The following is a 16242-nucleotide window of genomic DNA, read 5'->3' on the forward strand; positions in this document are numbered from 1 at the left end:
TGATTTTGATGGCACTGGTGATCCACATGTCAACCTTGTATGACCACTTTCCTTGCACCGACTACATGTCGATCTCTTCTTCTCTTCACCCTTAGACGGTATACGATCGTGACTTTTTTGGTCGGCCAGGTAGCCTTCTGTCCATGGCTGGTGGCAAAACTGTTTGTAAGTCATCTGGTATGTCCCACTCAGAAGGATGTGGAATAGGGTAGACAATCTCGGCATAAGTCTGTCGATAAACTTCTGTAGTGTAGCAATCCATAGCGTATGCGCTTGAATCATCTTGGTTTAAATGAAGAGCAACTTTTATAACATGGCCACACGGATAACCAGATGTTTGCCATTTCATACAACTACACGTCTTTGCATTTAGATCGACTAGCCCATTTAAGTTATTATCCAGTACTTGAAACAAAGTGTTTGAACATGGTTCAACTCTCCATGACGTTGACTTCACAACACGTTTCGTTATCTTTTTTTCAGTCCATGGTGTAACACGATGTTCCAATGTTCCTGTAAATTTAAATAAACAATACTTAGTAAAATATATAAATATGATAAGTTACGAATTCAAAGAAATAATACCTGCATGGTTTCTTTTCTTGTAGTACCACTGTTGAATAGAGGCTCGAAAAAACTCCATTAACATAGTAATGGGTAATTTCCGGGAATGACGACTTAGAGCGTTGATTGATTCTGCACTATTAGACGTCATGAAACCATATCTTGCTCCAAGTTGATGTACTCTTGACCATCTTTCAAACCCGACATCTTCTAGTGTTTGAGCACACTGAGGCAAAACACGTCTTAAACAATTTATATGCTTATTGAAATCCACTTCCCGATAAGCTTTTACAGCCTTCCAGTATGTCCATTTGTGCTTTTTTATACTAGCAGACCTTGATTTTAGATTTCTATACAAATGAACACCACAAAGTCCATGAAAGCATCTGGGAAACACCTTCTAACAGCGTTGTCAATTGAGTTTGCCCTATCGGATATGATTGTCAGATTGCTAATAGGACCTATGCAATCCCTAAGATGCCCCATAAACCATGTCCATGAATCAGAGGTTTCAGATTTGCCAACCCCGTAAGCTATTGGCAATATCCATTGTTAGCATCCATGGCTACTGCTAATAAGTTTACTCCAAGGTATCGACCTTTCAAATGTGCTCCGTCAACTATAATAACTGGGCGCATGCAAGTAATAAACGAACGAATCTACAAATAATATACACAAGAAATATAATCATTTAAATGTGAAATGCATGTAACTAACAAAAATGAGTCAACAAAATTATATTGATTTACTAACCGTAGCACCAATGGCGATAAACAGCAACTCAAAGCGTCCATCTCTATCTGTTTTGATATGAGTTACCGACCCAGGATTTTTCAGCTTTAAATTGTGACAATAAGCCGGCAGTTGGGCAAACGATGGTTCTGGCGACCCCCTCAACAATTCCAAGGCATAACATTTGGCTCTCCAAGCTTGAGAATATGATATACTAATCTTGAACGAGCATTCATGTCAGTCATAATTTCATGTCCCCGATATACCCTGCCATTCAAAAACATTAACTCAGCCAGAAAACCACCCAACACCTTTTTGTTTGCCTGTCTATGGTGAGGAAAAACGAGGGTTCTTGAACATGTATGTTTATCAATAAAAGTCCTAACTTGAAACATTTTGCAATCTTTTATTCTCTTTGCATCATACGCCACGTACAGTTTTGTCAATCATACACCTTGTTTCGAAACGATCTTTGCTTGATTTGTTAACTTTTAGTTGATAGCCATCTTCCACACATTTTGTATACAAAGCTATCTTCAAGTCTTCCTTTGTATCAAAACAATCATCTTTCTTGACACGAATAACTTTTGTGTAACAATCAACTGCTTTCTTTGCCAACTCTTCTTCCGGTAACTGAAGTAATTCTGGCATATTCAGTTATACTCCCGTGGCATTTTCTTTTCTTCGGGGACTTTTTCTTCTTCTTTTTCTTCTTCAGGATTATATGAATTACAGAATGGATGTTCAACATGTTCATTCACAGTCGTAACTTCCTCCTCATTATCATCAACAACATCTTCCTCGGCAACGGGTGTTTCATCATCAAAATTCGGGTATTGACCAATATTAAATCATTACACACATGGTCTGTTTCTTCTTCTGAAACATCATCAAAATCCGTGTATTGACCAATATCAAAGTCCGGATATTGACCAAGACCAAATTTCGAATACTGACTAGTACTCACAATTTTTTCTGTTGGCTCATCATCGTCTAACTGGTCAATACGAAAACCGGAAGTTGGTGCTGAAAGTTGATTGGGATTTGGATTAGAGAAAGGTTGTGGGTTTTGAGAAAAACTTAGTTGATTACTACCCGCTACTGACCCAACAATACTACTTCTAGGTTCAACAACATACAATGTAACATCATCTTGTGAAACACTAATGTAAGCAATGAATCGTTCAACATCTTCATTGTCGGTTAACAAATAAACTTTACCATTTCTCTGATAAGATAGCCTAAATCCACTTAGGGGCTCTAAATTCAATTTATTTGAAACACGTAGCATTAGAGTTTCATAAGTTAACTTTTGTAAAGACAATTTTAGTTGAAGATTCATGGGTAAAGGCATATATTGTAAAACACCATGAACATTATCCCATGACCCTCCAAAACACAAATCTATCCAAACATGATCAGATGATTTCATGGTTGTAAATTAATTTACTAAACAGACGAGCTGCGAAACTAAAACCTGTTGCCGGATTGGGAAGGATGTCGTTGGATATAGGAACGGATGTCGCCGGAGAGAGTGATAGATGGAGATGGAATGAGTTGCGATTTAGGGATTTAGTTTATGATTTCAGTGTTATATACCAAAATTTCAGTGTTGTGATTTACAGATTCTCGTTGCGATTTACGGATTATCGTTGCGATTTACAGATTCTCGTTGCGATTTACGGATTATCGTTGCGATTTACGGATACGCGTTGCGATTTACGGATTATCGTTGCGATTTACGGATACGCGTTGCGATTTACGGATACGCATTGCGATTTACGGATACGCGTTGCGATTTACGGATACACGTTGCGATTTACGGATACGCGTTGCGATTTTATGTATTATCGTTGCGATTTACGGATACGCGTTGCGATATACGGATACGCATTGCGATTTACCCATACGCGTTGCGATTTACGGATACACGTTGCGATTTACGGATACGCGTTGCGATTTATGTGTTCGCGTTGCGATTTTCATATTCGCGTTGCGATTATTGAAAATCGCAATGCGAATTTGTACTATCGCATCGCGATTTTCAAGAATCGCGTTGCGATTTTGGAAACTGATTTGCGATTCTGGGGATCGCGTTGCGATTTTTATTTCGCGTTGCGATTTTGTTGGTCATTTTGGCAAATCCAAAAAAAGTTGGTTAAAATTGTATATTATAACTTTTTTTTGGTCACTGAGGCGATTTTCTCTAAAATTAATACCAATAGCAATATCTGGACACGTTAGCACCGATGTCGTGGGATTATGTAATAACGGTGCACGCCAAAATCGTTTAAATATTATTTTTGTGATTAAAAAAAACTAAATGCACATCACGTTCTTCTCACTCACCTCGATTCAAGAAACTCTCACGTGTTCTTCACGAGCTTCACGTCTTTACGAGTTTAGTATAATAAAAATATATTATTTTTATTATTAAACCAAATAATGTTATTTTTTTCCTTGGAGGGTTTGGTATAACTTCCATTGGTTTTGCCTTAGATTCTACTCAATTTAAACCACTGGGGTGTTTTATTATGGCCCTAATTACAAAATTAATCTTCAAGCCTTAAAGTTGCTGGTCACTTCCCTTGGGATTTATCTTTTGCTAAACTTTCAGTATAAAAGTCATATTCAGTACATCGTAATTTTAAGGCTTAAGAGTCGCTTCTATTTTATATTTGCCGAAAATTCAATTTATTATTTTTACCCTTATAATATTTCCGTATTAGTTTAATTTTCGAAATTACACAATTTACATCTATGTTTAAAATATTTATTATTGTTTAGGATTTTAAGTTAGGGTTTATATGTTAGGAGTTAGGAGTTAAAGATTTGTAATGTTTAGGATCTAAAATTTAGGATTTAGGAAATAATATTATGTAATTAAATAGTTTTTGAGGACTATATTGATGCAAATATACTACAGGGATGAAAATGATAATTTTAGTCTATTACAGAGAAAAAATAACCCTTAACCCTAATTTTAATTAGACATTCATATAAACAAATATACATAATATAAAATTATTTTTTAAATTGTATTTTTTAAATTTATAATTTATTATTTTTTAAATTTGTAATTTTATGACTTTTATTTATTTTTAATTTTTTTATAAATACTTAGAATTATTCTAATATTTTTAAAATTACAATATTTCTATCCAAATATTAAATAAACTTTCAAACTTTTAATTAAAATTAATAATATATTTAATTAGTAAAATATCAAATATATTATACAATTTAACTAAATATTTAATTAATTTCTATATCAATCCATCATTATAATATTAATTTCAATTAAAATAATGGATTTAAAGATAAAATTGATGCACACTGAATTTAATTTAAAACAGAAATAAAACTATCTTTAAGGGAAAAAAAAAAGATCCAAACAAATTGAAGCACGGTGAGTTTTAACCCTGAGTTGGAATGCTTAACCATGGTCCGCTTTTTGCAGTTACAAAAATGAACATTATACAACAAATCCTTCCCCTCTTCCCCTCTTACCCTTTCCCTCCCTATTCCTCCCTTAATTTTCTGTCTCATGATTTGCTACAAAGAGGGAAATTTAACGGAACCCCCTTTTTACTTCTGCTTGCACCTCAACTCTTAACTGATCCTTTTGTTTTCTGTGGAAGTTTTCTTTTTACTCCTCAAAGAACACTGCCCAGCGACTTTTCGACACTCTTCTGCTGAACCGATACTTGCTTTTCCCTCTAAACCGGTGTGTATTACCGCCTCTCTTTTTTTACGCTTTGATTGAATTTTTTTTGGGTTCTCTTGATTATTTTTACAGGACCGTGAGATCTGGAAATGAAAAAAAATGGTTGCTTTATATTGTTCATGTAAAGAAAGCCTCCTGGTGGTTATAGTTTAGTTAGAAATGCATTGAGGAAAAGATTTGTTTATTTTTTAATTGTTTTAAGGGGTGAGATTTGATTTTGGGTATTTGTTGAAAATTGCATCTTCATTGATTATTCAGTTTTATTGAGGTAGTTTAGGGGATGGAAATTGAAGTGGGAATGGGGGGTGAAGCATGGAAGGATGAAGAGAAGGCAATTATTGCCTCTGTTTTAGGAACAAAAGCATTTGACTACTTGATGTCAAGCTCGATTTCGAATGAGAACCTTTTGATGTCCGTATGTAGTGACGAGAATCTTCAAAACAAGCTCTCAGATCTCGTGGACCGACCCAACGCCTCTAACTTTAGCTGGAACTATGCCATTTTTTGGCAAATTTCGCGGTCCGGTTCAAGCGGTTGGGTCCTTGGCTGGGGAGATGGGTGTTGCAGAGAGCCTAAACAAGGAGAAGAATATGAAGCTATTCGGATTCTTAATCTGCGGCTCGAAGAAGAGACTCAGCAGAAGATGAGGAAAACTGTTTTGCAGAAATTGCACGATGTTTTTGGTGGATCAGACGAGGATAATTACGCACTTGGTTTGGATAAGGTTACTGATACTGAGATGTTCTTTTTAGCATCCATGTACTTTTCTTTTCCACCAGGAGAAGGTGGTCCGGGTAAATGTTTTTGCGTCTGGGAAACATGTTTGGATTATGGATGCTTTGAAGTCGGGTTCTGATTATTGTGTTCGGTCCTTTTTGACAAGGTCTGCTGGAGTTCAGACCATTGTTTTGGTCCCTACTGATGTTGGTGTTGTTGAATTGGGATCCGTGAGACTGATACCTGAAAGCTTAGAGTTGTTGCAATCGATAGTAAGTTCATTCTCATCTAAGTCGGCATTGTTTCGGGAAAGGCAACTGGAAGTAGCAATGCCGTTGGTGCATGAGAAGAACATTATTTTGAATTCAGCTATTGTGGAGGGATTGCAAGTGGGAGTAGCAATGCCAATGGTGCATGAGAAGAACGATGAAAATACTGTTGTTTTGAATTCGACAATTGTGGAGAGATTTCAAGGCATTCCCAAGATTTTTGGGCAGGATCTGAACAACACTTCGAATGGTCGATCCAGTTATCGGGAGAAACTTGCTGTTAGACCGACATGGGGAGCACATGTTAATGGAGGTAGGCTTTCATTTTCAAGTAATCAAAATGGTCATAATTGGTCACATGTTCATGGTGTGAAACAAGGGAGCCCAATAGAGTTTCAAGAGTTTGCCAATGAGGCTCGGGATGAGTTTCGGTTTAACCATCATCAGTCACAAAAGCCAGTTCAAAAGCAGATTGATTTCTCTGGGGCTACGTCAAGGCCTTACGTGAGTACTCAGCCATTGGGTGCTGAATCTGAACACTCGGATCTCGAAGCACCATGCAAGGAAGAGAAGCCGAGTGCAGCTGATGAGAGGAAGCCCAGGAAAAGAGGTAGGAAGCCTGCTAATGGAAGAGAAGAAGCTCTTAATCATGTTGAAGCAGAGAGGCAGCGGCGTGAGAAGCTGAACCAACGGTTCTATGCCTTGCGAGCCGTTGTGCCCAACATATCAAAGATGGACAAAGCTCATTGTTAGGAGACGCAATTGCTTACATCAATGAGCTTCAAGCAAAACTTCAGGCCATGGAAGCAGAGAGGGAGAAGTTTGGTAGTACTTCAAGACTTTCACCAGGGTCGGATCCTAATATAACCGTAGAGAGTCATAGCCGTGCTCCTGATATCGATGTACAAGCTGTTGATGGAGCAGTTGTTGTAAGAGTTAACTGCCCTTTAGATTCACATCCTGCATCAAGAGTAATCCAAGCATTCAAAGAGGCACAGATTAATATAGTCGACTCGAAACTTGTTGCAACAGATGATACTGTGTTCCATACATTTGTGATCAAGTCTCACGGACCGGAACCTCTAACAAGGGAACAGTTGATAGCCGCATTTTCAGGTGAACCGAATTCCTTGAAGCCATTTTCATCGCATGGATAGCACGCTCGGTTGCATTTAAAACAGTCCATAGGATTTAAAAAATTATAGCAAGGGAACGAGATTCGAAGCTCCTTCAAAGGTTTTTGACATACAAGGTAGTGCAGCAGCAAATTGTGTGTGATTGTTTATATTATATATTATGCCATAGTGAGGTATATTTGCAGGATTACTTAAAATGTTTAAGTTTAACCAACTTATGCCTTGTTGGTTGCTTTAGAAACTGATTCCCCCTTCCTTCATTCATTTTTTCTTTATTTACCCCTAGTCTTTTAAATATGGGTATACTCTGCTATGCCATTTTGAGAAAAAAGGAAACTTATTTGTCCAATTGAAACAGAATCTATGATAAGCTAGAGAATCATGTTTGGGGGGTATGAAATTTGACAGTGAAGATGTTTTGGGTTTTGTAAGCATTTGGTTACACTTTCCACTTTTTTCTCTCTTTAACTCTTCTGTGCCCTGATGCTCTCTCACAATTGTGGTACTCTTTCAACCGAACTTTTTACAATTATTCGACTTGACGAGTCTTATTTTACAACTCGAACTTGATTTGAAAATTTTTCAAGTCGGGTATATAAAATTCTAGTGAAGTCAAATTTTCAAACTTTTTTTTAGATTTAATTATAAATATTTATAATATTATGATATAATTATATTCCAATCTAAATGATTTTTTATAATCATATACAATACATATGTATTTCTTCTTCACATTTTTTTTCATGTGTGATATATAGTCGATTGATTCTATTCAAACTTAAAAATTAAACCATTAATTATTAAAATTTATATTTTATAACTCGATTTGATCTTAATTTTTTAAAGTCAAATTATAATTTGAAGTCAATTGGGATTGAGTTTTTTCTTCTTTAGTTAAGTTAAAAATTTGATTTTTCGAGTTAAGTTGTGTTTTACTTACTCATTGCTGAGTTTAATATTTTTTCAATAGACTACTTATTTAGTTCCTAAACTATCAGTTTTTGATTCGTTTTAGTGTTTAAATTTTTAATTTTTTCAAAATTATATCTAATGTGTAGTTTTTATTTCATTTAATACTTCACTGTTAAAAACGTAACACATTTAGTATCTAAATTATTAATTTTAGTTCATTTCAATATTTAAACATTCAATATTTTTAAAAAAAATTGATGTTAAATTTTGAACATAAGTATTACAATGAAACAAAAGTCAAATTATAATATAGTTTTAAAAATAAAAAAATTAAATATTAAAATAAATCAAAATAGATAATCTAAATATTAAATACGTAATCTATTTTAAAAAATAATTCACAACTTACCATTTAAAGTATATTATTTTTTCCTAGCTACTTTGCAACTTAAATGGTTTATGCTGTCTCTTCAAATTTTCACCTGAGTTAACAAATTCTGGACCGATCGAATTACACGATACGAAATCTTAAATTTAAGAATGACAGCTGGTCAGATATATGTATTTTTGTAAAGTTATCTAAATCTTTTTTATTCTAAATTATTTATGTATTATCATAAATTAAATATTATGGTCAGTTAGATAATCAAATCTACAAACAATCGGAATTTAAATGTACAATCATATGTTAAATATTTAAATTTGTTAAAATTTGAGATGATCAAAATCTAAATTCTCTCAAAAATATTTTTTTATTTATAATATGAAGTCGGATTTTTAAACACACCATTTATATAAGTAATATGAACTCTCATAATAAATGTCTGAGACTGAGAGTGTCTATTTACGTATATTTCAATTTTATGACGAATGGTAATTTCGACACCTAAATTCAATAATTATCCAAAATCGTAATATCTATAAAAGAACCTACAATCACGTTGGGTCCCCAAAACATAAATAAACGTGGAAATCTCAATGTAACAAAATTTCAAAATCTTTATAAACTTATGATATGAATTTAAGATTAATTTATTCTAGGTTCAGGTTAACGTGTTATTCAAATTTTATTAAATGAAAATTTCAGTTCAGTACTATAATTAACAAATTTTAAATTTAATGGTATAAACAATATAATGTTAAAAGTTAAGTAATATCCAACGCAATTTAACTTTAAAATACATTAGTTTATTACATGAATCAATTTTGATGGATACAATAATTAAGCATCAGGATACCAAAATTCTAACAAATCTGGAGTAAGTATAAGAAAACATCTATTCTAAAAGAACTCTCAATCATTTAACATTAAACGCTTACAATTTTGATTTTCGAACCCTGGACCACAAATAATAATAATAATTCTTAAACTAGTCAAGCTTTATATGGTAAAATAATTAATATAATTTTGTTTAAATTGACCTACTCAAGATTGAACCTATTTTTAGAGAGCTAGCGGTAACATTTACCCATTTGGGTTAAGATTTTGAATGCCGAAAGGGTTCTTTAAGGATGGTAAACGGGTATAATTTTGAGGATTTCGTATCGTATTCACTCCAATTGGAGCGGGGATGAGTATAATTTTAGTGGGTAGTGGGCGGGTGTGGATTTATAAAGTGGCACCCGTCGCGGGTAGTGGGCGGGTGATGGGTTTGAGACCTTACTCGCCCCGTATCCGCCCGCCCTCCATCTGTCCACCCCATATCCGTCCGCCCATTAAATACTCATTAAATTTTGGCCAATTATGAATTTATGTATAATTTTAGAGACTAATTTATAAATCTTAATATTGTATAAGATATAACTTGTAATTTATGTACTTTAAAATCTATGTTAACACTTAACTCAGATAATCCTTAGTTTATTTTATTATGCTTCTTAATGAATGTGTTTGTTTTATGTTTGTTGCTTATGTATAACTTAAGGTTGTTGTCAGGCGAGTCTAGTCGGATAGTCTCCAGTTGGGTAGTGGGTGTGAGGATGTATTTGAGAATCTATCCGCTTGGGCAGGTGTGGATTTAAATTTTTTTATCTATCATAAATAATAAACGGATAGTAAATTTAAAAATATTAGATGAATATAAAGATGGAAGGAGTATCCGCGCACCCGACACGGCCATTTGTCATCCTTGGCCATCTTGAAGGTCTGCTTAATGAAATGCCACGTATATCAAGTTTTAAGCTCAGAAACCGCCTCTATCCAGTTGACTGTTGAAAATTAACAGAGGCTATAAATTTGGGATTTTGAAGAAAAAAATTAAGAGAGAAAAATTAGAGAACTGATACGATTGGGGAATGGCGATGGAGATGGAGGAGCGAGGAAAAGTTGGGACTTTGATAGAAAAAGCTACAAACTCGACGGCTTCCGAGGTTGATCCACGCTTCCTCAAAGCAATCAAATCGGTGGTCCGTTCATCCGATAAGGAACTCCGACTGGCGGCCCATACCCTCATGGACCTCATGAAGCGCGATCATTCCCAGGTCCTTCTATCCATCCTTCTTCAATGAGTTTCTAAAAAACATATTTTGATTTCAGCTACATTTCCGGGTTTCCCCCTTGCTTTAATCCAATTTTAGTTTCCTTTATGCATGTTGTGCAGTCGGATTTCAAGAGTTTCTAGTTTTTATTTTTGAATTGAAATTTCGGATCTGTTCCTTTTAATTATAATTCATTTAGTTTTATAAATTATGAAAACAAAAATCCAAAGAGACTGGTGTTGAGAGAATTTTAGCTTATGAGAGTTGTGATTGCAGGTTCGTTATCTCACGCTTCTTATAATCGATGAGCTTTTCATGCGGTCTAAGCTTTTCAGAACCCTTGTGGTTGAGAAGTTAGATCAGTTGTTGGCCTTAAGTGTTGGGTTTAGAAGAAATATGCCACTCCCAGCTCCTTCAGCAATTGCTTCCACTTTGCGTTCTAAGGCAATTGAGTTCTTGGAGAAGTGGAATGCATCTTTTGGGATTCATTACAGGCAGCTTAGATTAGGTTTTGATTATCTTAAGAATACTCTCAGGTTTCAATTTCCTAATCTTCAGGAGACCGAGGCCAGAATAGAACGAGAGAGAAGGGAAAGGGAGAGAAGGACTCGGGAGATTTTACAGAACAAGTTTGAAACACTGAAGACGAATTTTAGTTCTGTTAAGGAAGAAATACGGGCTACGGTTGATGAGATTAGACAATGTTTAGATATTGTTCGTACTAAAGAGGAATGTGTGCCTCCCATCCTATTGGATGATGAAGATTTTGTAGAGTTTCGTTCTGCTGAATTGAGGCAGATCCGCCTTGACTCATTGAAGGAAGGAGAAAAAGTACATGAGAACAATGATAACAAAGTGGTTTTCGATGCATTAAGAGAGCTGTATAAGCTTTTAGTGACTAAGCATCTGGTTTCAGTACAAGAAAGCATTTCTATTCTCATAAGGGTTGAAGTGGCTGACAACAGGTCACGAGATTCCATGCTAAAGGAGTTGATTGATATACGGAACAGTCTTATGTCTGTGAAGAAGGATTGTGAAGAATCTGGTTGTGCTTTACCCAAAACTGCAAAAAATAAAGAAGAGGAGGAGGAAGATTTCTGGGAGGAAGGTGACTTTGGATCAACCAACAATGGAGCTACTACTGAACCTGAGAAGCGTAAGGAGGTAGAAAGTTCTAATGCAGATGAGAAAAGTAGATCTGTTGAGGATAGGAATTCCAAGAAATCCAATAATCGAAGCGAAAATCTTGCTAAACTTCCAGCTTCAAGCAAGGTGAAAGCCAAAGATAAAGAACGCGGTAACTTGAGTTCTAAGGGCAAAGAGATTCTGGGACCTGAAAATTCTGTCTGGAGTGACCTTTTGGCCGAAGCTCCAGTTCTCAATTGGGGTTCTTTCTTGGATAATTGGGGCTCAGTCTCTAATAGGGATACATTAGCAAATCAGAAAGGCTTGGAGCTTGACAATCACTGGGGAAGAGTAGATTATGATGCTGTGATTCCAGCTGAGAAAATTGCTGAATTGAATCTTCAGGCTACTATTTACCTGGAAAAGTTGGGAGAAATCCAACCGTGCCGTGCACCTTTGAATAAAGGTGGACTTTGTCAGAGAAGAGATTTGAAGATTTGTCCATTTCATGGGCCCATTATATCTCGAGATGATGCAGGAAACCCAATCAATCAGAATTCTTCAACAGATAATACAGATCCTGATTTAGGCTCTGGTTTAGCAGAGCAGTTGGCAAAAAAAGCTGTGAATAATGTTAGGGAGCGAGATAAAGAGGAAGCAAGGAAGAGAAAACTTGCAAAACAGTCATTAAAGCGGGAAAAGCTTGCTAAAGTTCGGGAACACAATGAAGTTGTTCTTCGTGACGCTGCAATGGCTTCAACATCAATATCAGCAGCTTTTGGAGAAGACATGGAGGAGACTATTGGAGAGAGGTCAGTGGGGAGAAGAAACAAACAAACTCTGGCATCCATGCTGCGGAAGAAAGTTACGACAAAAGATAGGTTAGCTCAGAGGCTTCTAAACACCAGGGCAATAGATGCAACAATAAGACAGATGACCCAGGGTGAGGATGCAACTTATAAAGAAGCCTTTCCCAATCAATGGTAGATGGTTTCCTATTGAGTATGCAGGCATTTCTTGAAGGGCCATGCCGATAAATCCTTGGGCAAGTACTGGTCAAACAATTTCAATGGTGTTCGTGCGAATATATAAAGCACAAACTGATTGAATATTCATTGCATTAATGAAGCTATTTCAATCAAATTCCTCTTCGAGCTTGAGGAATCTAGTTGTACCATTGTGAATCAGGTATGATGAAACATTTAAGCAAAGAGTCATTGTATTGTCAGTTTTGTGACATTCACGTGTTTTACTCAGTTTTTGAGGATTTCATTTTACATATTCTTGGAAATAAATAAAGAGCTAGAATGTTAGGCCAGTGTTTTATACAATAAAGGAGATTTTCTCTCATTGCTAACTCCATCTGATATATTGACTGGAAATTGAGCAGGGACTGCTTGACAAAAACTCCAATGACAACTTCATGCAGGTTGATTGCTTGTATGGAAAATGATTCTGCCATGTAATTTTCTGTCAAAAACAAATTAAGAAAGCTATGGAGTTATATATTTTCATGATTTATCCGGCCTAGGACATAAGATGTAGTGTCCATAAAACTGTTTACATCATTTGGATAGGTACAATACAAGTTCTTCCAGGACACAAATTGCTATAATGTTCCTTACATACAAAACCAGGAGGAACCAAAAGGTATATTTTGTAAGCCAGCTCGGACTTGGGACATAGGAAGAAGGTTGGAACTGTTCTTTTTTTTTTTTTGCTTGGTTTATATGGCAGATTGGATGGCGACCGATGGTATTAGTTAATGTAGTAGGGTGAGCAGGTGACCTTCCTTATCAAACCAGTAAATATAAAAGTACCAACTTCAAGTTTAATTCAATTAATTCATGTATTCACTTAAAAAAAATCAACATTTACAGGGTTAGAATTGTTTGGTGCTGATTAGCCTGATTTCTCTGAAGTTTAAGTAACGTTGATCCCAAGTCACCTCTTTATGCTATTGTTATCCCAATATTTATATACGACCATGACAACAATGATGTTGACCTGAGAGAGACATCCCATTTTGAATATTCGGTTGCCAAAAATAGGATAAATTCTCAAGCAAAAATCATTGAGTACATTTTTCTCCATCCTAAATAAACACCAGGCTTTCACCATGACATGAATTTGAGCCTGGTTTCAACTCATGTCATATCCCACCGCATTTCTTAAATACTAAAGTGGTGGTATTGGGCTTCAAAATTTTTCTTTAAAATTTTAAAAATAAATAAATCAATTAAATTCAATGTAACATATATTCGATCATACTAAAATAATTAATTGTTACAAAATAAAAATACATACGAAAATTAATAAATATCTAATATAACATGGATTTTTAGGAAAATATATATATAGAAATAGAAAAGGTTTCACCCACCCCATACAATAAACTTAAAGAAAATAACCTCAGTGACCAAAAATCCTAGATAATATACGATTTTGACCAACTTTTTTTGGATTTGCGAAAATGACCAACAAAATCGCAATGCGATCTCTAATTCGCATTGCGATCTCCACTATCGCAAATTCGCGTTGCATTTCACGTTGCGATAGTGGAAAATCGCAACAACAACTGTAGACTATCGCAACGCGAAATGGAAAATCGCAACGCGATTTTCAACTATCGCAACGCGAAATGGAAAATCGCTTGAAAATCGCGTTGCGGTTTTCCATTTCGCGTTGCGATAGTTGAAAATCGCGTTGCGATTTTCCATTTCGCGTTGCGATAATTGAAAATCGTTTTTCCATTTCACGTTGCGATAGTTGAAAATCGCGTTGCGATAGTCTATAGTTGTCGTTGCAATTTTCCAAATTCGTTGCGATAGTCTACAGTTGTTGTCGCGATTTTCCAAATTCGTTGCGAAAATTCGTTGTGATAGTTAAAAAAAAATATTTTGTTTCTCTAAAAATATAGTATCCGCGCGGACGTGTCGAAGACACGTATTACCACGACACGTCCCGACCCGACCCGACCCGAACGGCGGCGGCGGCAGCGCGCGAGAGTCCCCCTTGTTCTCTATCACTCAACAAGGAAGTGAGAAAGCCAAGCCTGAAATACTATTCCTAATAGTGTTTCCAATACTATGTGGGATTTGAGCATTACCAACACTTGTTCCCAATACTATGTGGGATTGAGCTTTAAATAGTGATATTATTTTTGAATGTTTTGCTTAAAATTGCAATAATCGCGATTGATTGTAGATTGACTTTTAATTATGACATATTTAATCGTATAATACTAATGCAATTGGTTGCTAATTCAGTTGTTTTAAGGTGCATGATTGTTAATTGTTTCCTGAATAATCACATTGTATTGGAAACAAGTGTTGGTAATGCTCAATCCCACATAGTATTGGAAACACTATTGGGAATGTTATTTAAAGCTTGGCTTTCCCACTTCCTTGTTGAGTGATAGAGAACAAGGGGGACTCTCGCGCGCCGCCGCCGCCGTCCGTCTCGTGGTCGTGGTCGTGGTCGTGGTCGTGGTCGTGGTCGTGGTCGTGGTCATACGTGTCTTCGACACGTCCGCGCGGATACTATCTTTTTAGAGAAAATTCTTAAGAAACAATTTTTTTTTAAACTATCGCAACGAATTTGGAAAATCGCAACAACAACTGTAGACTATCGCAACGCGAAATGGAAAATCGCAACGCGATTTTCAACTATCGCAACGCGAACTGGAAAATCGCAACGCGAAATGAAAAATCACAACGCGAAATGCAACGCGAAATTGCGATAGTGGAGATCGCAATGCGAATTAGAGATCGCATTGCGATTTTGTTGGTCATTTCCGTAAATCCAAAAAAAGTTGGTCAAAATCATATATTATCTGAGATTTTTGGTCACTGAAGTTATTTTCTCTAAACTTAATCCAACTCGTGGCTTAGACATGGTTGAGATGGAAATAATTTAATGAGCAGCGCCCACTAGCAGTAAATATATAGCAAGCAGCCAAGAACATTATCGGGGTAATGGAGACAACTCACCGCAAAATCATATTCCAAGCTCTTTATATATACATATATTTTTTAACAAAGGCTGTTTAACCATTGAAAAGTTGAAAACTTTGAATCCTTTAATACTACGTAAATGCTACTAGACGCAGTAGTTCATCATTCAGATGGAAAAGAACTGGTATCATTCAAATGGAAAAGAACTGGTATCCTAATAATTTTGGCCTTTTTTTAGTAAAGCTTTCTCTTTAACCTGAAACCCTTTGATGTTGATCATTTGTCTCTCTGGAAATATAGACGGTGACACTTACCGATGAAGAAAAGCAAAAGAGACTCCAAATGGTAGTTTTTTTCCCTTTCTCCCTTCCTGTATAGAATCTAGATTCAATTAATCTTTTATAAGGTTCAACCCAGTTCATTCTTTGTTTGCTCTTCGATTTAACTCAAAAAAACTGAATCGCCATCCCACATCCAAAGAAAAGACCTTCTAGGGCTACGGAGCCTTAACTTAGCTTTTAACCATTTGACTTTATTTCTTCTCTTAATTTATTATCGTTGATTTCTGCGTATTCTTCTCTTCATATTTCCTCTCTTTAAATTTAGTCGGGTCTTACGTTTCTGTC

At 35.7% G+C, this 16242-nt stretch overlaps 1 protein-coding gene and 1 pseudogene across 1 annotated transcript; both read left to right on the forward strand.

Annotated features, from left to right (window-relative positions):
- Nucleotides 1-5245: 5245 nt before the first annotated feature.
- Nucleotides 5246-7414, forward strand: LOC120121158 (annotated as a pseudogene).
- Nucleotides 7415-10292: 2878 nt separating this feature from the next.
- LOC120121154 (UV-stimulated scaffold protein A homolog) lies at nt 10293-13010 on the forward strand. Its single transcript, XM_039140592.1, has 2 exons — nt 10293-10538; nt 10812-13010. Exons 1-2 carry the CDS (start codon nt 10353-10355, stop codon nt 12645-12647), a joined length of 2022 nt encoding a protein of 673 aa, XP_038996523.1. The 5' UTR covers nt 10293-10352; the 3' UTR covers nt 12648-13010.
- Nucleotides 13011-16242: the final 3232 nt, after the last annotated feature.

This window comes from Hibiscus syriacus, unplaced genomic scaffold (genome assembly GCF_006381635.1).
Source record: "Hibiscus syriacus cultivar Baekdansim isolate YM2019G1 unplaced genomic scaffold, ASM638163v2 tig00110357_pilon, whole genome shotgun sequence".
Taxonomy (NCBI): Eukaryota; Viridiplantae; Streptophyta; class Magnoliopsida; order Malvales; family Malvaceae; genus Hibiscus; species Hibiscus syriacus.